The sequence below is a fragment of the Molothrus ater genome, chromosome 6, assembly GCF_012460135.2.
Source record: "Molothrus ater isolate BHLD 08-10-18 breed brown headed cowbird chromosome 6, BPBGC_Mater_1.1, whole genome shotgun sequence".
In the NCBI taxonomy this organism is placed as follows: domain Eukaryota; kingdom Metazoa; phylum Chordata; class Aves; order Passeriformes; family Icteridae; genus Molothrus; species Molothrus ater.
This window is the reverse complement of record NC_050483.2, coordinates 52,244,188-52,271,434: the sequence shown is the minus strand read 5'-3', so window position 1 is coordinate 52,271,434 and position 27,247 is coordinate 52,244,188. Positions and strand designations below refer to the sequence as shown.

General features: G+C 53.0%; 1 protein-coding gene across 1 annotated transcript; it reads right to left on the bottom strand.

The window, feature by feature from the left end:
* Nucleotides 1–549: 549 nt before the first annotated feature.
* AMN (amnion associated transmembrane protein) lies at nt 550–21,639 on the bottom strand. The gene is made up of 12 exons (XM_036384488.1): nt 21,526–21,639; nt 19,424–19,542; nt 19,266–19,310; nt 9,930–10,017; nt 8,233–8,468; nt 6,589–6,726; nt 6,401–6,509; nt 5,283–5,365; nt 4,246–4,432; nt 3,319–3,493; nt 1,096–1,198; nt 550–841 (listed from the first exon to the last, which is right to left on the bottom strand). The coding sequence occupies exons 1-12, from the start codon at nt 21,566–21,568 to the stop codon at nt 746–748; spliced, it is 1,422 nt and encodes a 473-aa protein (XP_036240381.1). The 5' UTR covers nt 21,569–21,639; the 3' UTR covers nt 550–745.
* Between the last annotated feature and the right edge of the window lie 5,608 nt (nt 21,640–27,247).

Below are 27,247 nucleotides of genomic sequence, written 5' to 3'. Positions count from 1 at the left end.
CTCCCAGGGACCCTGGCATCAAATTTCCTTATCCTTCTGCCATGAGAAGACTTTCTCACCTCGAGGAATAACAGAATAAATCCCCAAAGGTCTAAGAGGGTTTCTTACCTATCAGTCCAGGTACAGAGGGAAGGAGCAAGCTCCAGAAGCCTTCCTGGGGAGAGAATTGTTTAATCAGGACTGCACCTCACCAGCACCCAGTGGACAGGAGTGAGAGGAGGAATGGGGACCCTGAGCAGAGTTCCCCAGCACTGAGCACGTTGCTGGAAAGCAAAACAACCTTCCAGGTCCTGAAGGCTCTGGGTCATATTCTAAAATGTGTCTGAGCACTGAATTTCTGTCATGGAGCATCCAGGGATGCTTCCTTTAACCTGCTGTGTGCCGTGGGGCAAACCCAGCACAGTGCTGGCTAAAGCATGGGGTCCTGAGCTAGACCCCAACTTCTCTGGATACCATCTGAGACCCAAATCTCAATGTTGAACTATCCAAAAAGAACTGACACCTGCAAAATACAGTTTAAAACCCAGAAGTAACACCAGGGAGGCCATGTCCATGTGACTGAGTCCCAGCAGTGAAGGTTTGCTACGGTTTCCTTCACTGCACAGACACTTTTATTCAGGTGGGATCTGCTTCTGGCTCAAATCCCACCAGGAGTGATGTGAGGGGCTGTGAGGGGCTGTGAGGGCTGGAGAGGTGGTGATATCCCCAAGAGAGTGGGGTCTGCCCCCAGCATGAGTCCACACCATCAGGTCTCTGTCTCGCTTGCATCGTACAGAGGGTTGAGGTAGAAGACCTGGAGATCTTTGGATGCCACTTCTCCAAGGTCAACATCTGGAGGCTCCTGCAACAGCAAGGGAGGAAAAACAACCGATGGGGAAGAGGAACAAAACCCTTGGACAAAACCCACCCAGGGCTGAGTCCCTGCAGCAGCCGAGAGGCTGGTGCCCCGAGGGAGAACAGGGATGTCCCACAAACCCCTCCTGGCCTGGGGAAAGCAGGGCCCCTCTCAGGGTAACCCCAAGAGGCTTTCAGGTGTGTCACAGCAGCCAGCAGCTCCTGCCCAGGCCCCAAGCAGCCCTGGAAGGGGTGACTCACCACGCTGAACACGGGGTTGTCAAAGCCATTGTCACTGGCTGGTGCAGGGGGCGCCGGGTCCTCCATCCTCTCCCAGGGGTGCTGCGGGCGCAGGGCAGGCAACCTGGGGAGAGCTGGGCATCAGCACCCACAGCCCTTCAGCCCTGCAGCTCCCCCAGCTGAAACCCTAGCGTCCTCAAGAGGTGGATGGGAAATTATACAAGGGCAAAATGTCAGGCCGTTATTGAAATGGGATATCTGTACCCCTTCCCAGGGAAAAGCAGCTGTATCCAGCAGAAATCATTCAGCCTGGAGATCTGGGACCTGCATTCTGGAGGGAGGAGTTTGCAGAGGCAGACAACTCTAGCACAGGCTTCACTTTGGAGCAACCATTCCTTCCCTGTGGCCTAAATGAATTGCCACCTGTTTCCACTGTAATCTCAACAAGTATTAATTACTTTTATCATTACTTTTATCACATTATCATTTTTTCATCTTAATCACCATCACTACTTGTATTATTTTCTTCATTACTTTTATCCTAAGGGTCCCAGTCACTGAGCACCCCCCTGCACTGGGCACCTGCTGCAGGTGGGCTCAGCAGCAGGTCCATGCACATCACCTCAGGAGCTCTGAGAGACCCTCTGGCCTTTTGGTGTAAACAAGGGAGGCCTGCAGCAGGAGTGGGACAGGCCCTGGGCTCGTGTTCAGTTCTGTCTCCTGTAGCTACACAAAATTCCCTCCTGCTGCTGACAGAGCTGGTTTCAAAGGCCTGTCCAGCATCCAAAGAAGCTTCAGTGAAAGATAAATCATCAAGTAGCAATTATGGGTCTGGGAGTTTTATTTAGAAATTAAATGAAGGCATGGGTTTACTGCTAGGAAATATCATGTCAGCAGGTGTCAAGCAGCAGGGCAAGTGTTCCTGGCCAGGGCCACTGCTGCACAGGGACAAAATCCCAGTGGAGGAGGCAAGAGGGAACAAATAACCTGACTTGTGAGCCTGTGACACAGCAGCCCCAGCACCAGGGAGCTCAGCACCCCCTGGCAGACACAGATGCACTTTGCACATGCAACTTTAAGCAATTCCTGGCCCCTGGTTTTCAAATGTGTCAAGTCAACCCCACTTGCTCACAGCTGGGTACCCTGCAAAACCCTCCACAAGAAGGTGGGTGCATGTGGGAGGAGCCGAGGTAGGTGCCCAGAGCACTTGCTGTGGCACTGCTGGGATGCCCTAATCACTGCCAGGCCCCATACCCAAGCTGTGAGGGAAAATGGTGATGAAGAAGGGGTATTTCTGACGAGCTCCCAGCTGTGGTGCAGTCAAGTGCACCCTCCAGCCCTCCCCTGGGACCTGCACTCTGTACTCCATGCTGTGTGAACAAGCAATGCATCGCAAACTGCACTTGCTCTTGGATGCTCTCTCCCTTTAATGGTTATGAAGCTGTGGGACAACTGTTTTGCATTATTTTGATGCATTTCCATTGAGCTGCTGGCAGGTTCAGTGCTCCCCTCCCCATCAGGGCTGCAAACTAATGGTGCCAAGGAACAGGAGATGTCACCAGGCACCATGACTAGGCTGTGCAGAGCTCAGGAGATGTCACCAGGCACCATGACTAGGCTGTGCAGAGCTCAGATGTCACCAGGAATCATGACAAGGCTGTGCAGAGCTCCAGCTGAGCTGCAGCAGCCCTGCTCCCACCCAAGCACACTGCACCCTGCCAAGAGGCAGCTCCTCCTGGCTGTGGAGGAGAATGAAGCAACAGTCCAAGAGTACAGAAGTGCTTTTCAGCCACCTTACCTCCAGAAAACCACGAGGAGCAAGGACAGGTTTTGAACTGACAGAAGGCACATTTAGATTAGATATTGGGAACAAACTCTTTACTGTGAGGGCAGTGAGGCTCTGGCACGGTTTGCCCAGAGAAGCTGTGGATGCTCCATCCCTGGAAGTGTTCAAGGCCAGGCTGGCTGGGGCTCTCAGAAAACTGGTTTAGTGGAAGGTGTCACTGGCTATGGCAGGGGGTTGGAACTGGATGATCTTGGAGTCCTTCCAACCCAAACCATGTTGTGGTTCTCTGGACAGTAATGTTGGGGGCAGCAGGGTGCCAGGGCATGCCCCTCTCCATGGGAGCTCCAAGCAGCACCGTGTGCCCCTGTGTGCCAGGCTGGAAGGACAGCCTGGGCTGGCAGCTGCTCCCAGGCAGAGGCAGCCTGAATATCTGCTGCTGGCAGAAGCCCCATCCCTACCTCAGCTTTCCCTTTCTGTAGAGAAAGAGGATCCCTCCAAGGAACAGAAGACTGAAGAGCAGCCCCATGACTGTCCCTGCTGTGATCCTGCTCACTGGGTGGCTCCCCACCTGCCCGCTGGCAGTGCTGCCAGTGGCCACTTCCATTTTGCCACTTGAAATGCCGAGAGCTTCACCTGGGAAGAAATAGGAATGAGGATTGTACAGGGCAACACATCCCCACACCCATGGCAGAGGCAGCCTTCAGCTGGGTCAGGTCCTCCCTGCCTGGCTGATCATCCTTCCCTGGGAACAGGGATGGGATTCACAGGTGGATGGACTCAATGGGGACAAGCCCCTGTGGGTCTGCCACCCACACAATGACCACCACGTCCCCTGGCTGTGACCTGTGTGCCCATCAACATCTGCCAGCTTCCATTGTCTGCCTCCACAAGCAACACTCTGGCTGCAGAGCAGCTCTGCAGACAGGGACCTGGGAGCCCTGACAGGCACCCAGCTGGTCATGGTCAGACATGGCATGGAAGCACACCGGTATCCCAGGCTGCAGGAGGAGAATTGCCAGCAGGACAAGGGAGGTGACCCTCCCACTTTGCTCTGCCCTGCCCTGGTGAGCCACAGCTGGAGCACTGAGCCAGCCTCTTCTCAGCAGCTCCCAGTGACAGGGCAAGAGGCAACAGACAGATACTGAATATGGTAAATTCCACTTAAATACCTATATTTATCTAAGTATTTATATATAAAAAACTGGTTTACTGCAAAGATGGTCAGTTGTGGAGACAGGCTGTGGAGAGATGCTGTCAAATCTCCCTCCTTAGAGACATTCAAACCCCACTGGCCATGTGGGCTGCGGGCAGGGAATGCAAAGCTCTGGCCAGCAGTGGGTCTGGGTGCCCCTGCAGGGGATCTGCTGAGGAGGACAGGGGGTTACCGTGCTGTGCTATGTCCTGCATGATGTCTGCTGCCAGCTGCTCCGCAGCGGTGCCCGCCTGCGCTCCCGCTCTGTCATCAATCAGCACAATCTGGATGAGAGGAGCGGCGCCTCGGGACACGACGCCCAGGAAGGTCTGTGCTCTGTGCACCTTGGACATGGCCATCTGCACACCAGCGTACTTGGGCTTCCCAAAACACAAGGAGACACGTAAAGCCAGGGAGAGGGTAGGCACACATCAGTCACATCTCCAGACAGCCACGATGCGTGCAGCTGCAAGGCCCACCTGAACCCTCCTGTGAGCCCCACCACAGAGCTGCCATCCCTGTCATGGCAGTGCCACTGCATTTCCCAAAGGAGAGGCCTGTACGTCCCCTCTCCCAGGCTGTGACCAGCACCCAGCACACAATGAGCCCCCATGGAGGAGAGCATGCTGAGAAAGCAATTTCATGTATCACAGCCATTAAAAGCTGTATGAAGATGTGTGGCTGTAAGGAGGGCAGGCAGACAGCTTTCAGCTCAGGATCAATAGAGCAATACCCTCCAGTGCAATGCAGAGCACACCTCCTCCCCCAGCAGCCCCTGGCAAAGAGGAGGGATGTCATGTTGTGTCTGACAAGCAGCAGCATGAAGCAATGCTTTGTAGAGCATCTGAGAGCTGGCCAGTGCCAGGGAATGCCCTGCTGCATGTTTGCACCACCCCAGCTGTGTGTGCTGAGCTCCTTGCTCCCCTCTGTTTTCCAGAGCAGCAAGCCCCCCTGCATCCTTCCCCATTGCAAGCCAGCAGCTCTTCCTGCCCTGAGCTCAGCAGATGGTGGAGCTGTGGTGGGGAGCAAGGACCCAGCTCCCACAGCAAGAAGGCACATCCAAGAGGTCACACAGGGAGTGTGGGCCTGGCAGGGTGCTGGGGAGTGAGCTGCACCCCTGCACTGCTGGGACCACATACCCCACACAGTCCCACAGCCATCAAGTCACCAGCAGCTGTGGCCAGTGGCTTGTGGTTTCATTAGCCCCTCCCAATCTGACAGGCTCAGTACCTGGCTCAGCAACTCTTGGACCAATTTGTCCTGGTACTTCTGCAGGTCAAAATCAGGAGTGAACTCCAGGTTAATGGTGGCCCCTGCAGCCAGAAAACAGACAGACAGACATCAAACTCACCACGTGTGGGCAGAGAGCAGCCATGGCAGCACAGCTCTGACTGCCACAATAGGCACTGGGGACCCTCTGGTATCCTGTGCAACTGATCTGGCTGGGCTCAGGGACAAACCTCCCCTGCTGGTCTTTTTGTCAGCTGGGTTTGATGGAAGGCTTTTGACTTTCCAGCATATTCAGGAGAGAAGCTTTCCCTGGAAAGTTTTCTCATACTTATCCCTCTGGGAAGCTCTTCATGCCCCTGGTTTTGGGGCCATGAGGCAGCAGTACCCTGGCTATGGGGGAAGGCTAGGAGGGAATACCTGTGCTCCCCACACCACTGCACTGCAATCATGGAGACAAATATTTTCCTTAAAATACAATTAAGCATCTGCTGAAATTTTAAATTGTCCTAAAGACTGTAAGGGCTTATGCTTTTAGGAGCACGTTGGAGAAACATATGGTGCCATTTTAATGAATTTGGTATGACATACCAAATATTGGATGCCAAGTATCCAGGTACAGTTGTGCATGAAAAATTGCCCCTAGCAACATTTCATGCAGATTAATGGAGGAGCACCCATGCCAGAGAGAACACTGTCAATCTGCATGCTTTTATTTTAAATGAAATTAAACAAGCTGGCTGTTGGGAAGCTGACATTACAGTGGAAAAGGTTGCATTTCCTCTGTGTTTTCAGCTGCATAAACTCAGCAGAGCCCTATTAGCTTGACGAGCTGTGACATCCTGACAGGATAAACCAGAAGCAGGGACAAAGGGCTGCTACTGAGAACAAGCTCCCAAAAGCCAGGAGCTCTTCAGAGAGACGTGCTGGAAGGTGGCACAATGGGATCTGCACATGGGACCCACAGATGGGACCCTTGGCAGCAGTCATACAGCAAAACTCCAGCTTACAACCAGCAGCAAGCACTCCCTGCACCCAACTTTCCCCCATGGAGCCAGAGGAAGCAGGATGGGGCAGCTGGCATAGCAGGAAGGAGGAATAGGGCCATGTTCCCCACTCACCACAGACCCCACAACAGTGGCCAAGGGGCTGCAGAGGGCTCTGGCACGCTGGCTCTGGGCACTGCCTCCCTGGTGCCCTGAGCAGGGCTGCACAGATGCGAGGGCCATCCTAAAGGAGAGCAGGGCAGCGTCAGTCCTTGCCCCACAAACTGCACTGGAGCCCCCAAAACGGGAAAGGGAAGACTCACCAGGGTATTCCCACAGGCACAGCCAGACTTATCAGGACAGCCAGTGCCTGTCACCTGGAGAGTGCCATTGCCATGAAACTGCAGCGGGGCAGAGGGCCCCCCCAGGTACCCAGCCCAGGATGATGGGGTGTTCAGCTCCTGTGCAGGGAAGAGCAGCAAAGCAGGTGAGTATCCCAGGACAGGTCCCAGTGCTGGCCCCAGGCACCCAGCCATGCTGCTGGGACACCTGGTGTCACATCTGAAGGCCATCATTGGGGAGTCCCACTGCAGGCAGTGATGCAGAGGAAAACCTTGCCAAAGCACCCATTCCATCTTTTCCCTTGGACCAACAGAAAAACTCTCTCAAACCAAAAACAATGACAATGAGATGGCTGGGCCTTTTCTTTTTTTGCTTTCCATCTTTCTGCTGGCTCAGAGAATTCAAGTTACCAGCTTTTCACTACTGGGAGGAAGGGGGCTGGGTCTGAGCTGTTTTCCTTCTATCTGGGGAAGAATTTCTATGTGCTTGGCATTAGCAAAGGCTGAGCTGGACTAACCAGCCTCATCCTGCCAAGTCACCGGTGATTCCCTCACCCACTCTCTTCCACAGGAAGTGTCTCCATGCTCTGGCACAACAGGTAGATTTCTCAGGCCCTGGGGTGAAAATAATCATCACAAAGCACAGAGTAGGCTGGCTACAAAGGGATAGAGAAGCTCATAAGGTCAGTTCATAAAAAGCACCTTCTCCTTCCATCTCATCGCTCAGCATCAGCCCCAGCCCCGAGGAACAGCCAGCAGTGGTCCCTGGGTGGGATGATGTGCTGTGGGGTAGTCTGAAGGATCAGCAGGACCAGCATCACTCTGAGCACCCAAGAGCATCCACCTCTGCATCCCTGGGGCTATGTGGGCCTGGGGTGAGTTCCACTGGGGCGCTGCCTTGTTCAGACTCGCCTGCACCTGCCTGGGCACCGACTGAGTCTATTACTCAAAAAGCAGCTACCTAATGCCTGGCCCCGAAATGGCAGATCCCAGCCAGCACAGCAGCAGAAATAATAAATAACTTATGAAACGCCTGCCGCATCTCCCACTCCTGGAAGGAGCCTGTGTTTACCACTGCAGCGCCTGTGATCTTCTGCTCCTCCGACCAGGAGGGACAGGGCTCGTGGGGAGCCTGATTCCCAGGCTGAGGCACAGCAGGCTGCCAGCGCTTCTATAATTATCCCTCCAATCAATTAAAGAGCAGTGCTGAAGCAAAGGTGGGAGATGATCACTGGGCCACAGGCCATGTTAAGGTCGGGGGCAGGAGGGAAGTGTCCCCAGAGGGTCCCTGAGCAGCACGGCTGCAGACACGTGCCTGGGAAGGGAGAGACCCCTGGGAGCCACAGAAGCTGCCATGTGCTGATGGTTTGACCCGTGCATATTGGCCCTTTTTAAACATTCATAGTGAGACAGCCTGCACTCCCATACTGCGGGGAGGGAGCCGATAACAAACTGGTAGATGCAAAAAGCCATGGAGGCCATCCACAGCAGCGGCAGCAGCAGCAGCAGCAGCTCATGAAGCTGCAGCCCTGCGGGTGTGTCCCATCTCCCTGTGCAGCGCTGCTCCCCCTCTCGGGGCTGTGCTGAGAAGGTGTCGAGCCAGTTTCTCTTCCCTCCCCGCCTCACCTGGCCCAGGACAGAGATGCTGCGGAGGTGAATCACGGGCTGCGCTGAGTCGGTGTTTACCCGGAAGGAGGTTTCGGGCTGGAAGATAACATCATCGTGGCGGCACGGGACGCGCTCCTCATGCACCGAGAAGATGGGCCCGCCGGGCCTGAGCTCCCCGCTGGGGAGGACATCGCGCCACAGCGTGGGGTCGAACCACGAGCGGTGCTCAGCGTCAGCAAACCTCGCTGTTCCACCTGGAAAAGGGACAGAAAAGGCTGGGCATGACCCCAAATCCCAAAGCCCCAGCAGATGCATCTGGGTTGGTAAAACCTTCACCTGAAGTGAAGGATCTCACCCTGTGGGCAGGGAGCCGAGGGCTGGCCCTGGCATCCCCCTCATGGGCACCCACTGCAGGCATTTCCCAGAGCTTGGCTAAGCTTCCCAGCACTCAGGGCTGGGGTCTCAGCCCAAACCCCACATCTGCCTGCAGGCTTCCAGGCCCAGATCCCACAGGGTATTTTTTTCCCCGTTTTTAAAAGCTCATCCTTAAGGAGGATGTTAAGGAGGAAAACATCTGCCTGAATGCTGAGTAACAGCTAAATCTGATAAAAATGGGTATGATAATTCATGTCCCAGTTTCCCAGCAGCCTGGCAGTCTGCAGAAATGTGACAGGCCCTATTCCCTGCAGCAGGTAACCCCAAGGCCAGTGCTCAATTTAACTATCAATTATTTAACCATTAACCATTTCCCTGCTGGTTAGTCTTATCATGCAGTGCCCTGATTCCTTCTCTCCCTTCCCGGCAGCTGAACCAATTCAGCCAGCATGCAGGTACTTAGTGACTGAATTATTTGCATTCATTTTGAAATCATGCTTTAGAGAAGTCCATTTGTGAAAGCTGTCCCAGAAATGGCAGCTGATTTCAGGGGAGCAGTGCATGGTCAGCAGGAAAAGCCCAGTGCCAAGCACAGATGCTAGAGCATCCCTGCTGAGGGGCAAAGAGCCCCAAAACAAAAAAAAATATAGGGATGAAGGCTTTCAGAGTGGCTCCAGACAGTCTTAAGATACAATCCTTCCTCTGGGGAGACTGATTTAGACTTTTTCTCTCTTTTTTCTCTTTTTTTTTCCCCATTCAGAGTGCAGGCACAGATGCTCTGCTTGAATACTTCCTTCCCTTGCAGAGGAACTAAGAAGTTACTAGCCACTGAAAGCATGGGGCAATTCTCAAGCACCCAAAATACACCTCCCTAGAAAATAGCTTTCAGATAAAAGCAGGCAGCAATGACACAAAGCTGCTGTCTCAGCCATGGGCTGGGGGAGGGGAGGATGCGTGTGTGGGGCCAAAGGCCAGCTTGTTGTGGTGGCCATGGTTTGGATCACCAGTGTGTAACTCCTAACTGGTTTTCTTTAGAAACACCATGGCAGAGAAAATAAGGGCTTTGATGTGGCTACATGCTTAATAGGCAGGGGAAAATACAAACAATATTTGCCTCTCTGCTACAACTTCAAAGGCTTCCCTACTATAATTACCTTTTAAGAAGACAGGTGATCTAGGAGGAAAAAACGATCTGATGTGAGGGAGGTCATCAAAGAAAAGGTAAGTATTGAAGAGGAGTGATTCACTTTGCCCTGAGGCAGGACCTTTGTAGAGGTATTTGGGCTGAATTTACATGACTCATCACAGCCTGATGGGTGCCTGGTTTGGGCACAAAATACCTGAGTCACAGCCTGGATCCCAGCTGCCATCGAAAGCTGTGAAGGCTGCACCAGCTGCCAGCAGGAACTCTCCGTTCAGGGGCAGGTACTAGATGAAGGATGCAGAGTGTTACTGTCCTGCTGCCAGCCACCCAGGCTTGCTACCAAATAACACTGCTAATTGTTAGGCTGCCTATTACACTCACAGTCTCCAAGGCACTTTACAGTTATCAGGAGCTACCCTTACCGTGCCCCATGTACTTGGAAAAGTACCAGCTCCTGCTTTGATGGATGGGGATCCTGCAATGGGGAGAGGCAGTGTGATGTTATCCTCCATAACACAGAAAAGCATTCAGAGGAGCAAGAACATGAAAAAGCAAAATAAGCTCTTTGACAGTTTCTTCTTCCTCTCATACACACTTGCAGCAGCTCAGGAATGGATTTATGCATGGCTGGTACACCAAGAAAATCCCAACCCTACTCTGCAAGTGCCAGAGGCCCCCTCACTTAATGGGTTCCCACCTCCAGGGGCTGTGCTTGCCCCACAAAATATAAATCAGGAGCCCAGGCTATGCTTGGTACAATGTCAGGTACTGAATTTACACTGAGCACAAGCTAAGGGAAATGCACAGTGGCATTTGGAGCAGCCTGCCATAGCCAGACTCTCTTCTTGTTGGGCAGGACATCACCAGCTGGTTGTCAGGGTCACAGCACTGACCTGGCTTCAGCCTGCAGGGCCCACCCATTGATGAACCTCAACAGGCACAGCTCTGCCATGGGAACCTTTCCAGCAAAAAACTGTGGCCACCTGGTCACCAGCCAGCACTGCTAACTCTGGGACAGGCCCTGACAAATGATCAACTCAGACAACTCACCCACAGCAAACGGGTTATTCAGCCCAGCCCATCTTATTTTATATTTAGAAATTGCAGAGGGAAAGTCATGGTTTCTTCCAATATTTTAGAGTCAGTGATGCTCAAGGCATCCTTCTCTAATTTGGTCTATCCGGTGTTTTAGCGTCACTCCCAACAGCAGCTGAAAGCCCTCCAGGACTGAGTTATGCCAACATACAGGGACCTGTGCTCAGGCAGAAAAAGTTAAATGGGATTTTAAGGTTTCATCTACTTAACTGGTCTTTAAATATGTATGTAGGTTAGAGAAAGCAAGACTAATGACTGACTGCTGCACGGTGGCCATGACAGCTCTCTGTCCCTGGGCAGTCCTGCCTGAGGAAATTCAGTCCCACTCAGAGGCCACCATGGGGAAGGGATGGGGGAGGTGGCAAGGCAAAAAGCTCATTACCCCCAAACTGTAGGTGAGCACCTGTTAAGAAGTTTAGTGCCTTGTTGGTGCACTGCTTTGAAGGCCTTAGCCCTGGTGCCCCTCTCTTGGTTCAGTACCATGAGAAGCCAGGATAGAGAGCAGAGGGTGGCTGTCACCAAGACAAGTCCCACAGTGCTCCTCTGCACCATCTGCTGCGGACCCAGCAATGCCATACATTGGGCAGAGGGGAGGACACTGGGAATAACTGAGGTTGCCAAGGGTGTGGACTCTCCCCCCAGCCAGGAAGAAGCCTCTGCCTATGGACACTGCTCCATCAGACCACAGCTTGTGTCCTGCCATCAGGTTCTCTGAATTTCTATTACTTTTGAGTAAGGAAATTTGTCCAATACCAAAGCACTGAAAAAGGCTGACAGGTCTGCCAGGATACAAAAGGCATCACGTCCTTTAGCTGCAGATGAAAAAGCCATCAAAACATGTCTGTTTGGAGGCTCAGGACTTGGCCTGCATTCAGCTGAGTGAGGGCAATGCTACCAGCTTCAACCACAAAATGCTGTACTTCAGTTCAAGTGCCCTGGCTTGTCTTCCTGTGAGCTCAGGCAGGAGCGGGCCATGGGACAGTCAGCTGCCACCCATGCTCAGGCCAGTGCCAGCAGCACTGCCAGCCCAGTCCTTTCTTCCAGGCTGGCTGGGCCATTGCAGCCCCTGGGCGCTGTCTCTTGCCTGGTTTGCAGGCTGGCCCCTGCAGCCAGCTGTGCACAGCAGGGCCAGGCAGGAAGGGGTGGCCAGCTGGCTGCTGGGGCCATCTGAGCTGCTCAGCCTGGGGCTTTGGATGGGATGCAGCAGATCCTTTCACCAGCACAGGGTACCAGCTCTTCATGGCAGTCAGCTCTGAGCATCCGCATGTGCTTGGGAGGGCAAGCAGGTCTGGGTGGGCCAGCAGGACACAGCACCAGTTCTACTCAAGAGGAGAGCTGGGAGAAATGTCTCATGCCAAATCTGCCTCATGCCAAATCTGCCCCATGCCTGCAGCGCCTGTGCTCCGGAGACATTGGCCTCTGAGCTCTCTGGACAAGATGCAGCCTCTCCAGCCACCACAGGAGATCGCCCTCCACCGCTGAGGCCAAAATTCCGGGCTGGCTGGCCTTCCAAAAAGCTGCTCATGTGGGTGTCAGTGTAGCAGGGAAATGAGAGTGAGCACACACCATGCCCCTTCACACCCTGGGATTACCCAAACACTGCAAGCACCAGCCCTGGAATTAAAATGCAACACAACACGATGCAAGACGGGACAGAGTCACCTCATCTCCACAAACATCAAGCTCAGGAAGAGCTCTGTACTTCTGCTTAGTCACAGGAATGTCGGGCTGGGCCTTGCAGCTATGGCTCCCTGCCCACTGAGGCAGCTGTGCTGCACATCCACCACCAGCCCTGCCTGAGATTCTCACCACTGGGCAGCATTTCAGGAGAGTCTCCATCATCCAGTGGATCTTTGTAAATAATTTGCCCTTTCTTTTTTCCTAACATAAGTTAAGCATCTCAGCTCACTGCAGAGGACAAATAGACATTCTGGTTGGGCAGTGGTTTTCTACCTTTGGGAATTTAGTATGGAAATTGCATACTGGTTGGGCCACTTTCCAAGTACATTTTGAACTGAGCAATGACAGGTACCAGTGGACCAAAGCCAAAAAGCTGGAAGTTTCATCTGCTTTCCCTTCCTCCTGCCAACATGTACTCCAGGGCCATTAATACAGTGAGTGTTTAGAGTCCCATTAGTCATTTTCCATCCCTGATACAGGTAAATCACTTATCTCCTCAGTTATCATTATCAAATGTAATGGCAACCAAAATACAGTCATCATTTTTCTTATCAAAGTCAAGGAAAAAAAAAAAAAGAGGAAACACCCCATGTGGCTCTTGGACCAGCCGCAGCATTGCACTACCAGAAGGAATCTACTCCTCCAATGCATAAGTGAAAAAGAAACTAACCTCAAAAATGTGAAATAAAAAATAGCAAAGTCCTGAGAGATGGCTTTCCAATCAGGTGGCCTCTGATTGGAACCAGCCTCTGGCACATCCTTGAGTCACAAGCATCAGGCTGAGATGACTGACAGGAGCACTGTGACTGGCATGCCATCATCATCAGAAAAATGCAGCACTTGTGCTTTAACCTGGGTGAACAACACTTGTGACTGCAACCAGGTCTTCCCCCAGCCTTGCTTTTATTTGCAACAGCAATGCATTTGAATTCCTTGCCTGGATGAGATGGTGCCACCATCCCCATCACTCAACACTAAGACTGCCTGGGCACACTGAGCTCCACAGTGCTGCACCCACGGCTGCATCAGCAGGCAGGTCAGCAGCCATCAGCCCCCAGCTACATCCCCTTGCCTGGCACCCAGCCCAGGAGCAGCTCTGGCCCTGGTGCTGCTGGCCCTCCACTGAAAAACATCACTGGGATAGGATGCAGGTGGGCTATGGCTCCAACACAGACTGTTGTAACCCACCAGAAACAATAATGCACAATGGAAATCTTTTCCATTTCATCTTTCCCAGTACAGCCTTGCTGGGGCAGGTGGCAGCAGCAGGCAGCCGGGGCAGCAGATGGGCAGGCCCGGCCCATTCTGCCCACAGGTGAGAACAGCGGGGATTTTCCCAGTGTCTGCTGGGGCTGGGGGTCTCTGCACAGCTGGTGCCTGGGTGATATCCAGCTGTTGGCTGACACCCCAAAAAGGCACAGGGCCAGGATCACCCACAGGTGAATCCCTCAGATAACTCTGGAGCATTGCCAGGGGCTCACTTGCAGCCCAGCATTTCTTGGGTTCATTACTGAGGTTTCATTTATTCACCTTCTGGTCCAGGTGAAGCTTTCACCTGCTCCCTCAGGACAGTGTCCTTCCCCTCAGCCACACAGGCCACCCCACACCCCCAGTTTGCTGCCAGAGCCAGCCTGTTCCTGCCACAGCCCTCGATCTCACAGCAGCTCGTCCAGGTCCCCAGCAAGGCAGGATGACCTCCTCCCACCTCAAGACCTCTGTGTGAGAGTCACCTGGTGCTGAAGTAGCACCATGCTGCCCAAAGACCTCCCTGCCCAGGCACACGGTCCCATGAGGAATGGGGCTTTACCTTCCCAAGGAAACCAGGCCAGACCTGCAGCCTGTATCCCCATGCTCATGCAGGCTGGTGCAGCATGCCTGGGGCACAGAGGCTGGTGCTGCTGTCCATGGGCCCCACCAGCAGTGGTGGGGGATGCCCACAGCCCTGCTCTGACCCCAGAAATAGCTCACCCCTCTGCTTCTGACCCAGAGCAGGCAGGAGCACAGGCACAGGAGCGGCGTGTCAAGGGATATCATCATTTCAGCGTCATCCCCTGCAAGCTAACGAGGTGCTTGGCTGCTCTCCCTGCCCAGCAGCGGCAGCACAGCCGCGCTGTCATTAACGCCAGAGCCGGCTCCCCTGCTGAGTCTGCTCATCACGTTTCAGGTTGTGTTTCAGCACACAGGCTCCCCACAGCACCTGCCCAACCTGACCTTGCCACCACATCCCCTGGCACAGGGGTGGCCTGACACATCAGGTTCCCAACACATCATGGTCCTGCCTGTCCCTACAGAGAAGCCACAGCTCCTGGCCATGCCACACAGGTGCTGCCTAGTACAGCTCCTGCCAAACCACCCCACAGGGCCCAGTGAAAGCCATGGGAAGATAAACAACAGACCCAAAAATCCCATTAACTTCATTGCAGATGGCCAGTACAGACTTCTAGCCAAACAGGTCCCAACAGTGTACAAAAATCAGGTGTCACAGGGACATGGGAAGCCCCTTGGGTAGCTGAAGACATTGAGCTCTGGATGCAGAAGACACAAGAGAGGCTTAAAGCCATTTGCCAAATCTATTTCAGATTAGCTACGCTCCTTTTCCTGAACTTTCCTCTACAGACAAGGTCAGAGAAAGCCAGGAAGAGGCTTGAGGTGTGGGCAGAGGGGCTGTGCCCAGCCGAGAAGGGATGGCAGACGGTCCATGGAGCAGCTTCCCAGCTAGACAGGCTCCAGCATCCGCTACAGCCCAGGATGCTGGCAAGCTGCCCCGCTCATCAGACTTTAGTAACTCCTCCTGCTGGAAACCAGCCTGAAATGAGCAAATAGACTCAGAGAGATGAGTGTAAATGGCTGCTTTACCAAACTCCTTTCCTGCATGCACCTTCATTGTAAACGCTGACACAGAAAAGACTGCAGGATTCCATCTTGGAATTATGTGCTGGTACACACTCCCCTGAAATTTTTTATCTTCATCTTAGGGGAAGGAAAAATAATCCCTTTTCTGGTTGTCTCATTACCCCGCTGTCTATCTGGGAAGAGGTGGGGGAGGGAGCACCGGTGCCTGGGACTAGCGCGAACTGTGGCAATTCATTAGAGCCGGTGCCCCTGGAGAGCAATTGGCATTTCGAGATCAATCTCTGCCAGGAACCGAGCGGGAGCATCCTGCAGCAAAGCCGAGTACATTCTGCTCTCACAATTAGGCAGCTAAAAATATAAGGCTGGGGGAGGTGGCCCTGGTCAGACCCCAGTGCCACTCCAAACCCTTGCCCAGCCTTGCAGCCCCTCGTGGGGCAGGCAGGGAGGGGGTATGGACAGATGCCGCCCCACAGCAGAGCTCGGGGATGGGGCAGAGCTGGAAAGGTGACGTGAGGGCTGCTGAGTAACCCCAGCCAGTGTCCTGACCCTGGGGCCGAGCAAGGCTGCTCTGCCCATGTGAATAAACCCGACTCCTGCCACCCTGAAAATAGAAGCAGCAGCATCCATCCCTGGCCCACATGTCAGTGCTGGCCAGCTCAGGCACAAACTGCACCAGGGCTGCTGTTACTGGGGCAAACACCAGGCTCACTGGTGCAGCCATGCCCTGGCCTGGCTCCCTTTGGAAGCACAGACATAGCCAGAGGGTCCACTCCCTCTCAGGAGTCTTTTTCCCCCATCAGGAGACAAACAAAGCCAAATTCTGCCTTACCCTGGAGCACCCATGCCAGGCATCATCACCTCCATTTCCATCTTTTCTGCACATTTAGTCTCAGGCACCTCCAAAAGCTGGCTAAATACTGATCTGCATCTTTAGGCAGCTAAACACCATAGAAAATCCAGCCTAATCACAACGGTTGTGCATCAAAGCCACTTACGCTTTAAGCTGGATTTGGATTTAATGTGTGACTGAATTAGGGATTCATTTGAAACTTCAAATAACTGCTGAGCTGGGTGCTCAGTGGGTGGGCTCTGAGCAGGGAGACAGGCTCTGCACCCCAACAGCCTCCTCCCAGGAAAGCATCTCCCAGCACTTGGCTGGCGCCCACATGGGAGGGATGGGGAGGGGAGCTGGAGAGCTCACCATACAGAAGTGAGCTTTCACATAAATGTCCAGGAGAGGAGTGATGGTGACACACGAGGACTGCCTGGCACTACACTCAACTGAGGAGTTGGGATGGGAGATCTCATGATGTTCCTCCACCACCAGCACCAAGCATCCTCTCCTACACGTGCCACAGCAGGCACTTATCTTCATGAAAGTCACTGAGAGCCTAATCCCTCCTCAGCCATGAATTTCCTTCTATGGTACTATAGCAAACAACATTCTGGGTTTTTTTTTTTTTTTGGCCAAAGGCTGTATAGCATCTCCATGGTGACTCTAAAGCCTAATGTATTCTTGCTGATTTAAGTGATTAATGCTCCAGCGCGTGTGGCTGGCAGCTGAACAGGTGCAGCCCAGCCTCCCCACAAAAATCCTCATGACCAATTCATTTTCTAACCAGCTGGTTGCCAAATTTCATGCCATTTGCATGAGTGGCAGCCTGGCTCAGGCGGTGGGTTTCATTCCTTTTTCATCCCTAACCTTGGCAGTCTCTGTGTCACCTGGTGACAGCAGAGCATGGCAGTGAACAGGAGGGAAGTGCCTGAGCTGAAATTACAAAGAAATATTAACTACCTCACTAAGAGACATGCTGGGACAGTTCACAAGGAATGGCTGGGGCAGTGATGCTCAGAAAGAAGGTGTGAGCTGCAGTACAGGTTATAGGCAGGGCTGGCTGCTCACCTGCAGTGCAATTCAGTGCAGGAGGGGAATGGTGCCCTCACAGCCCACGTGATGCTGCATCCCCTCATGGATCCCCCTAGCAGTCCTCCCCATCTGCACAAAATTCACTGTCACCCTGGAGCCTGTGCAGCTGCCTGCCAGCAGCAGGGGCCCAGAGAAACCCCAAGGCAGCAGAGGGTCCCCAGGGGCTGCTGCCAGCACTCTGGATCCTTTGACAGGGATGAGCCAGGGGTCACTGGGGCACCCTGACCCACCCCTCAGCTGCAGTAGGAGTCATCCTCCCGAGCAGGGGGCAGGGCTATGGATGCTGGTTTGTGTTGTGCAAAGGTTGTGTGGATCTCCCTGCCCCCAGGCTGCTCAGCTCTGCTCTCCAGCTTGGCTGCAGGAGGCTCAGCAGTAATGACTGACGCTGCTCTGCAATTATGCACTTTGCAGGCCTCTGATGAAAGTACTTTAGAAATATTATACATTCATCTGTAAGTAAAATAAAATCTACTGGAGTGGTATTTTGCTCTTTTCTTCTCTGGGTAAATTCCACATCATTTATTACGTTATATTTGTACGTATTTCCCCAGTACATTCTTTCCTTCAAAAATTCATATTTAAAATGCCATATAAATAAAGTATCTTTTCCAAATATTTGTAGAGGGATTAAATGTGGCACATGGCGTTATCAAAGCATCAAAACTATTAGTGGCATAGACAGCCTGAACAAATTACACCACATAAATTTCAAGGGCTTCTTCAAATTTAATGGCCAATAAAAAAGCAAAGCTTCCCTAAAACCAAGAGAGGAATCTCATCCACAAACTCATCAGGTCTGGAGGAGGAGGTTTTCCAAACAGGATCCAGCCCATCTCTTCCTGTCCCAGCACTGAGAGAGGGCTCACTGGTGACCCATCCCCCACTGGCAGGGTGGGACAATGAGTTTGCTTTTCCCTTTAATTCCTCCCTGTTAAATTTTACCCTCCAAGCCTCTCAATACCCTCTCAATCTCCAAGAGATTGAGAGCCCATGTTTCCATGGCTGCCTGTCAGCCTGCTCTGGGGCAGAGTTCCTCATGTGGGGCAAAACCAGGTTGTTCAGAACCCCCCTCTGAGTTGAGCCCCCTCCAATCTTATATCACTCAATACACACATTTCAGCATCCTGCCCATCCTGCCACAGCAAGACTGATCATACCACAGAAAAATACAAAAGCCAATGGCACTTGAAGAAAATTTCTCAAGCAACATTTTGGGATTTCCCAGAACAGTCTGTTTTCATTTCAAGATATTTTGATGTCAGCTTCACTTAGCTTCTGCCCAGGGCTGCTCTGTCAGCAATGCTGTGGGTTGGTGATCCTCAGCCAAATACTGCTAAGCTCTCCATCACATAGAGGGGGTTTTATCCCTCCTTTGAGAAGAAAAAATCAATTTGTTTAAAATGAAATTGGATTTTGCTGTACTCTCATTCCCCCAAATAAAAACAAACAAACAACAAGCAAACAAACAAGCAACAAAACAAAACCAATCAACCAAAACAAGCAGAAATGGGCTTTCTGGTTCCATGGTGCAGAGAAACCCAGGCTACTGTAGGACTCCTGTTCCTTTCCCCAGCTGAGACATTCTTGGTCTGGCTGAACCATGGAGGAAAGTGTCAAAGTCCATGGAATGACTTTAAACTGACAGAGGACAGTAGGACATTAGATATTAGGAAGAAATTCTTTACTGTGAGGGTGATGAGACACTGGCACAGGTTGCCCAGAGAAGCTGTGGATGCCCCATCCCTGAAAGCGTTCAGGGCTGGGTTGGACAGGACTTTGAGCAACCTGGCCTGCTGGAAGATGTCCCTGCCCATGGCAGGGGGTTGGGACTGATCACCTTTAAGGTCCCTTCCAAGCCAAACCATTTTATGATTCTGGAGAGGGAGAGGGAGGACAAGGGAATGTGCCACCAGGCAGAGCTCCAGGGCTGGCCCTGCCCTCGCCCACCCTCGTGCACCTATGCCCTCCATGCCTTACCATGTCTGTCAGCGCGTGGGGAGACCCAACGAAGACTGAGACAACCTGTAAGAAAAGCAAGAATAAAGTGTGCTTTGCCCTGGCAGGTAAAGGGGCTTTTGCAATGCCTGATGGTGTTTTGTGAAAACAAAAATAAAATAAATTTTAAATGTCTATACCTTGTCCTTCTCAAAGTGAACCACATCCCTGGCACAGGGGACTCTGCCTTTATCCCAGTTGGAGGCGGTTTCAAAATTGGTGTTGGGGATCCACTGCTTGTACACGGCAGCGGTGGCAGCTGGGAGGGAACAGAAAAACCAGTTTAACCCAGTCCATGAGAGGCACTAGGAGCCTGATCTGGGATGTGCTTTAGGATGGCTTGGCATTTATAGGTCAGATTTGGGGATTTTCTACCCAAGAGCAGCTCCTGTGCTGTTCCAGCTGAGCAGTCACAGTCCTTTCTCTACAGGGGGGATTTTTTTTGGTTGGGTGATGGTTTTAGCCACCCAGACAGTAAGAGAAGCAAGGGACAAACACTCAGCAAGCAGACAGAAGGCAGGGAAATGTCCTGCAGGCAAAAGGTAAGAATAACATACACCTGGTAGTTAAGTAATCCTTGCAGGGGGTTCAGCTGTCACTCAGACTAATTAAACAAGTAAAGATTCTTCAGGCTTTGTTTTCCAGAAGGTACAGAGTGGGCATGCAGAGCTGTGATACCACTAAGACAGGGCAAGAGAAGAAAGGGCATTTGCTGTGGGACATGTAGCACAAGTACAGGCTGGTTTCATGTGTTTGGAGCTGGAGAGGGAGGATTCAGTGATGTACTTCAGCCTGAGACATAAACATGTTGGGAAACAGGGTTCTTCCCCTTGGGGTTTCCTGGGACAGTGGCAGTCCGGCTCTTGGGGCCCCACAGAGATGAGCCTGCTGGGCAGGGACAAGACGTGGCAGATGGGGGTTTCACTCTGACCTCTCTGTTTGCACAAGCACAGCAGAGCAGCCTCCCAACCTGACATTGCCCAGGCTTGGCTGGGGGATGCATGTTCAGCTGAAGATGAATGAATCTCCAGAAGCCTGAATTCAATGGCTTCAGGCAAGTGAGTATGAGACACAGAAAATTACCAAAAAAACCCCCTACTTTTGTAATTTTAATGGATCATCTTTTCTGTAGGAGAAGGACCCACAAAATTACACAGGATGTAGAAAGCCCGTGGTGGAAGGGCTGGGGCACTGCAGAAGGAACGCGGGTCCAGCCCGGGACGGGAGGGGCTCTCAGTGACTGCAGCGCTGCACAAAGCCCGGGCCCGGCTCCTCCGAGCGATGGGTGCGATGTGCCTGCAGAGGCTCTATCAGCACACAGGGATCACCTTGAGGTGCAATTTGCGCTGTTTTACTCTGCCAGGGGCTCTGCCGAGACCGCTGGCTGTAGTAGCCGTCTCCAGGTGAACAGGAAACGATGTATTTTTAACCAGAATGAAAGTCCTGGAGCCCAGGTGCGACCGCGGAGGGGCTCCCCTGCCTCACGCCGGGCTGCGGGTGCCTGAGGCAGCCCTGAGGCAGAGCGAACACACCCGTGCCGTGTTTTCCCTCCGAGAGGGAAAAAAACATTACCGGCGGTAAGAACTGCAGCCAAACAGCTGCTCGCAGTGTTGTGGGCATAAACACCTTCCTAGCTCCGAGCAGAAAAGAGCTTAAGAAGGAAAAAAAGCCCCCCAGACAGCAATGGCAAATAGCTCCGTCCTTGCTGCGGTTCCCTCGTGTCCCTGCCGCCAGGAAGGTGGGCAATGGAGAAGCCGGAGCTGCAGCCGAAAAGCTCGGCCCGCCCCATGGCACAAAGCCTCACGGCCCGGAGGCCGAGCGGGTCACAGCGGGCCCACCCTGGACACGGCTCCCCCGGCCGCAGGTTAATCACTTTGCCCCCTGCATTCCTGCACCCTCCCCAGCCCTGGAAGTATCAGTGTGCTATTTAATCGGCCCTGTCTCCCGGGAAGCGCAGTCCTTGAACACCAAAGCTACATGCATATTCAACAGGGAGCGTGTCCTGCAGCGCAGCGCTGCTGACTTCAAATGAGAGGCTCAGCAGGCTCCGCACGGCTGTCCCAGCCTCTGTGCCTGCCTGCCTTCCCCGTGTCCGGCTGGAAATGCCTTCTCCCGTCCGCCTGCCAGCTACGCTGGGAGTGACAGAGCCCGCAGCTCTGCTCCAGGGCTGCTGGAGCACAGGCGAAGCTCGCCCAGCGGTCACCGCTGCTCGCCTCGGCGGCCGGGCCCTGGCCGTACTCACCCAGGAGCTGCAGGATGCCCAGCAGGGAGAGCAGGCGCTTCATTCCGGCTGCCAGCCCTCGACTCCGCGATCCCTGCCCCGCTGGACCTTGCACCTTCCCGGGCACGTGATGGGCTCAGCCCGGGGAGGCTGCAGGGAGCAGGCAGTTCACCACAATGGGAGGCTGGCTTCCCCCAGCACGAACCCCACCCTTGCTCTGTCCCAGAAGCTCAGCTCCGTTCCCAGTCTCCCGGTTTCCTTGAGACCCGTTGGGAATCTAAGACAGCCACCGAGGAAGCAGCTGGGGAGGCAGGAGCGGGGCTCCCCCAGCTTGGCTCACCAGACCTCGCCCCACACTCCCCCCACCCATCCAAGTCCAGCTGGAAGGTGTCGGGGTGAACACACTGCATGCACATCCCACGCCACTGTCCCCTGCCGAACAGCAGCTACCTCCTAATTACTAATAATGGCCTACGTGTATTTTCAATTAGCTCTCTTGGAAGGGAGCAGCTCCCAGCCACGACTCGTAATTGTACTTTGGCCACCAGCTGATTTGATCATTAGTCGGCAGCGCCAGCACAGCCCCACGCTGCTGGTGTGGCGGCTGCTGGCAGCGGCACCGGTGCATGGGGATGCAGCAGGAGGGGGGACTGCAACATCCCTGTCCTCTGCCACAGCATGGAACAGCGCTGCATGCCGGCCCAGGCCCAGGTCTTTACCAAGGGTGTGTTAGGAGCAGAACAGGGAGGGGGGAGAGCAGGGATGGTGGCAGAGGCTGATGCCAAGGAGAGAGCTGTGGGGCTCAGCTGCCCTTCAGCTGACACTGGTACCAGCATGGCAAGGGTAGAAGATTGGTGAATGCAGGGGCCAGTCTTAGAGACCAAAACTAGAGGCCAGCAGGAGACTGGAGAAGTTCTTGGAAGGGTCATGCAGTGGAAGGGACACAGACCACAAGAAGCTCTCACCTGACATCAGCAAGGATTTAGGAGTGCAGGAGTGGGAAGCAAACCATCCCCATCCCACCATTCATGCTCCCCCTGCTTCCTAGCTTCCAACTTAGCAGACAGACTGAGGTGCCAGGAGAGAAAGCTCCTTAGAGCTGCAGCTCTAAGCTTGGGCATCGGCCAAAACACAGTCAGCACTTTCTACACAGGGAGCTCAATGCTGAGAGATGTCCTCGAGGTTAAAGGCTCCTGCACTCTAATTACCACTCACAAATCTCTCCTAGGGGACTCTCAGGATGAATGCTGGCTGCAGTGAGATGTCCTGTATTTTAATAGAGGGAGGAAAAATTATAAATCATGGATACTTGGCAATTAGAGCTTGGAGAAAGGACTGCAGTGAGCAGAGGGCAAGTGCATGCTTGTCTGTGGCCGCAGCATCCTGCAGCACAGCCAGGATGGGAGAAACTGCTCATGGGACCCTGTGTAGAGAGCGGTGCCACAGCCCCTGAAACCCACTGGGATGTGCTCCACACCCTTCATTTTACTTTTTGTACTCTGCAGCTGCTGCTTCTCAGTGCTGCTTGTGCCACCAAAGTTGATACTTGATTTTAAATGAGCTGGAACTCATCTGGCAAGCAGGCAGAGGTCAGAAATCCCCAATCTGCCTGTGAAACCCTGCTCAAGGATGGACAGTCCCTGCTCCAGCATTAGGGTAGGACAGGGCAGGGTAGAGGAATGACAGAAATTCCAGCAAAACTTATTACTGGGGCCAGAGGCTCACTGCAGCATTGCTGAATAACCCAGTCAGAATAATCCAGCCCTTACTGTGGGTCTCTCCCCAGGGCTGCAGCTTGCTCCTCTCCATCCCAGATTTTGTTGTTGCTACTGTCCCAAGATGCTGCTGAGCTCAGGACCAGACAGCACAACAGAAGGCTGCACAGGAGCAAGGTTTGGGTCAGGTGGTTACAGGGAGAGTGAAACAAAGTTGAAAGGAAGGAGAAATCAGTCCCCCAAAATTAAAGCAGCTGCCCTAATGCAGAGAGCAGCACATTTCACTCTTTGCTGCCTGCCCATCCTTCTGCTCCCCTGTGCTGGCTGCCCACAATGCCCCTGGGGTGGGGCAAGAACATCACCAGCACAGAGGGGAAACAGCGCTCAGTGGATGCTTGACCTTCTCAGCACTGATATATAAATGGGCATCAAAGCCAAAAACACTGCTCTGCTTAGAGAGCCAGCAGAGCCACCTCCTAAAGCCCTTCAGGGACATCCAGCACCTCCCAGAATTTCCCTGTTGTACAACTGCATCTCCCCTCACTGCTTAAATTTGTATCATGCAACACAAGGGACTTTCCCTAGCATGAGCACTCAGACCCAGCAGTTTGCATCTGGAAAGGGAGCTCAGGGCTGAGCACAAAGCAGTGATGCTGTGGGCACCAGGCCCCAAGGTGCTGCCCACCACAGCACATGCTTCCTGCAGCCCTCTAAGCAGCAATGGCATCATCCCCAGAAAGTCATTAAGTGCGTGGGAAAATTACTCTGTGGTAACTGTATTACGTGCCATGGCCTCAAACAGAGAGAGGGGAGAAGGCAGAGGTGTGCCAAAAGCTGGCTCCAAACCCCCAGTGCTGAAGCCACCCCCTTTGGGAGCTGGGCTGTACCCAGGCACACAATGTTTGCCAGTCTCCTTGGCACAGTGCAGCACTGCTGAAGGTTTGAACACGAAGCTAATCTTAAATAAATGAGTAGAAATGGCCTGGCAGGTGACAGCCCCTCTAGCTGTTTTCTATCTCATGGCTGCCCTTAAAGCAGGCAGCCCCTAGCATCAACCAGAGAAAATATCCACGTGACATTTCCTTTCATTTAAGAAAAAGTCTTGAGTGCAACAGCACCATCTATACTGCCAATCTCTGGTGGCAGAGGAGCTGTGTGTGCTGCTGGGAGAGGCATGGCCTCATTTCAGGGCTGGTCAGGAGCTGAAGCTGAATATACAGTCAGTCTGTGGAGTTAAATCCCTCTCTGGAGCTCCACACCAATTCAGCAAGAGGAATTCACCCAGCTTACAGGCCTCCAGCAGCCACACAGTCCCCTTACCCTCAGGGCAGCAAAGCAGGAGGAGTCACTGGAGGGGATCACATTTGATCTCAGAGCTACCTGGAAGCCACATCCCAACTCACTTCTTATCTTGTAGTGTGAACAGGGGAACAAGAGCTTCCCGTTAGGGGTGTCCACAAGGAGCAGCTACAGAGCGAGATCTGTGGGGATGTAGGGGTGTGAGCAACCAGGTTTGAGCCCTGAGCCCAAGCCAAGCTGCACACTGGAACCAGCCCGCTCCATCCAACCCTGTGCTTGGCTGGGATTTCTTTTTATCCTCGGAAAACTGAGCATCTTTCACCAGCCATCACTACCTACCCCAGGGACACCTGCTAAATGGGCCACAGCTGGGGAAAATCCAAGTAATCTCTGCAAAGCTTCTGCATTGGCACAAAGCAGGCATCGAGTGTCCACAGCAGTGTCTGCAGACAGCTCCCACCTCCACTCACACAGCCATGCTGCCAAAACACAGCTGCAACCAAAACAGCTGTGCCCAAACATTGCTTAACCGAAGGTGCAGCCTGCGGGGTGGAATTCAGTTCCTCAGGTCTCTTCTGTGTTTGCCAGCCCAGCCAGTGGGAATTCAGTTCTTGGCTTGGGTCATTCCCCATTCTTGTGAGCCTACAGAACACACCAGAGCATGTGCTGGTCCAGTGTTCACTGCCCAAAACCCTCTTGAAGGAGCAAGAGATCTGAGTGGGCTCAGCTTCCCCAGGTGCCACATTTGTCAAGGGGGCTGGGAAGATACTTGGGTTTTCACGTGCTTTGGCCAAACAACAAGCCAGACACATTACTCGACAGGAACAGCCTCCAGGGCTTAATCCAGGTGTGCAGGAAGGAACTACACAACTGACTCATGGAATAACTGGCTTTGGGGAAGGTTGGGGAAATCACCTATTTCACCACTTGTTTTGATCACTGGATATTTCCCCATTCCTTAGACAATTCCAGGACACGGTCACATCAAAGCAAACAAGGAGCAGGATATACAGGACTGAACATTTTGAAAACCTCTGACTTCTTACCAGACAGCAAGCAAACCCAAGGTTTGAAACTCTGGAAAACTTCCCAAAAACTTTTAAAAAAGGCCCTGCAGTTCTTCTAAAAGATGGCCCTAGCAGCAGGTCCAGACTCTGGCAGTGTTCCTGCCAGCCAGCACGCTCTGTAGCCCAGGAGTTCTTCACCCTGCTCTCCCTGGCTGTTTGGTGCTCCCAGAGCTGGCACTCTGCTTCTGTCACCCTAAGTACCAGATGGCCCACTGGGGGAAAGCACCCCACAAAGCTGACAGTCACCTTCTGGGACCTGGCATGAAGGAGAAACCTTTTATAAAGCCTCACTGGAGCCAGAAGGGCACCACGTGTCATTTCAATTACAATTCTTTGCTGGGGAGGAGGAGCAGGGAGGTGAGGAATTAGCGTTTGCCTTCACGTTTAAAGCAATTTGATTCCTCTCTGCTTATCCTGCTGCTCTGTAATGATGGAAGTGTCACGTCTGAGCAGCAAGCTCCCCAATTTGGGAGGAGGAGACTCCTCTCCAGAGGACTCTGCTGGAAGGTAACCCACTTCATTAAGACAAGGAAGCTCACCACCCCTTCACGCTCCACAGCAGAAATATGAAGAGCTTCAGGCAGTGCAGCCTCAAGTGCCAGCGCTGGAGTGCAAGTGGAAAGGCTGATGAGCAGGACAGCAGAGGCCAGAGCATCCAGAGTGGCACAGTGACTGCTCTCAGCAGCAAAGGGAACATCCACCTCAGCACATCCTGCACGAGGTGACAATGGCACTTCTTAGCCACCGTCCCTTCACCATGCCCACCTGCCTGCATTTGCCATTTCTCTGGCATCCCCACTTTATCAGGAGAAGTCGATGCACAGCATTTTCAGAGCCTGTTTCAAACACTGGTATGGGCTGGCCAGGTCGTTCTCACATTCCAGGCCAGCAAGGAGATGGGGCTTTTGCCAAGACACTGCGGTCTTGTGTCTGAGCACAGGCAGGACATTCCTGCATTGCTAAACGCAGTACTGCCCCTGCAGCGATGGGAAGGAAGGGAAACTGCAATTTCAGTAACAGAGGGGTGGGAGGGACGATAGGGAAGAAGCAACAGTGTGGTGCTCAGTAGAAGTTGCATGCTTCATACAAAACCCCAGGGGATCAGGGTTTTCATCCCTAGGCTGAATCTGAAACGTGGAGGAAATATCACTCCACACATTCCAGAACTGCCTGGTGTTTTTACAGACTGCATCATGTTCTGTGAGTTTGAGCAGACACCTGGCATGCGGTTCTGAGCTGAGAAGAATCACTAATGACACAACAGAAGGAAAAATAAGAAATCTACATCTTAAGACATTTAAGCTATGCTTCAACTCTCCTTTCCCACACCTCTTTGGGAAAGCTCTGTACCACAAACATATGAAAAGCCATTCAATTTATTTCTACTGTTTGCACAAGGGCTCTCAACTCTGATGTTAGGATGAACACCATCGCCTGGTTTATTCCAGCAGAGTTAGCGCATGGAAAATAGGACTCTGAGAGAAGTTTTGGGAAGTTACCTGTGCAGAGAATGGGAAATGCCACAGTAAAGCTCTGTTGGGTGTATGAGCACAAAGCACAGAACGGCCATGCAGTGGGCTCACAGAGGAGGAAGGATGCACCCTGGCCATCTGCAAGTCAACAGCAGTCATTCAAATTCAACACACCACGTTTTTTAAAAAA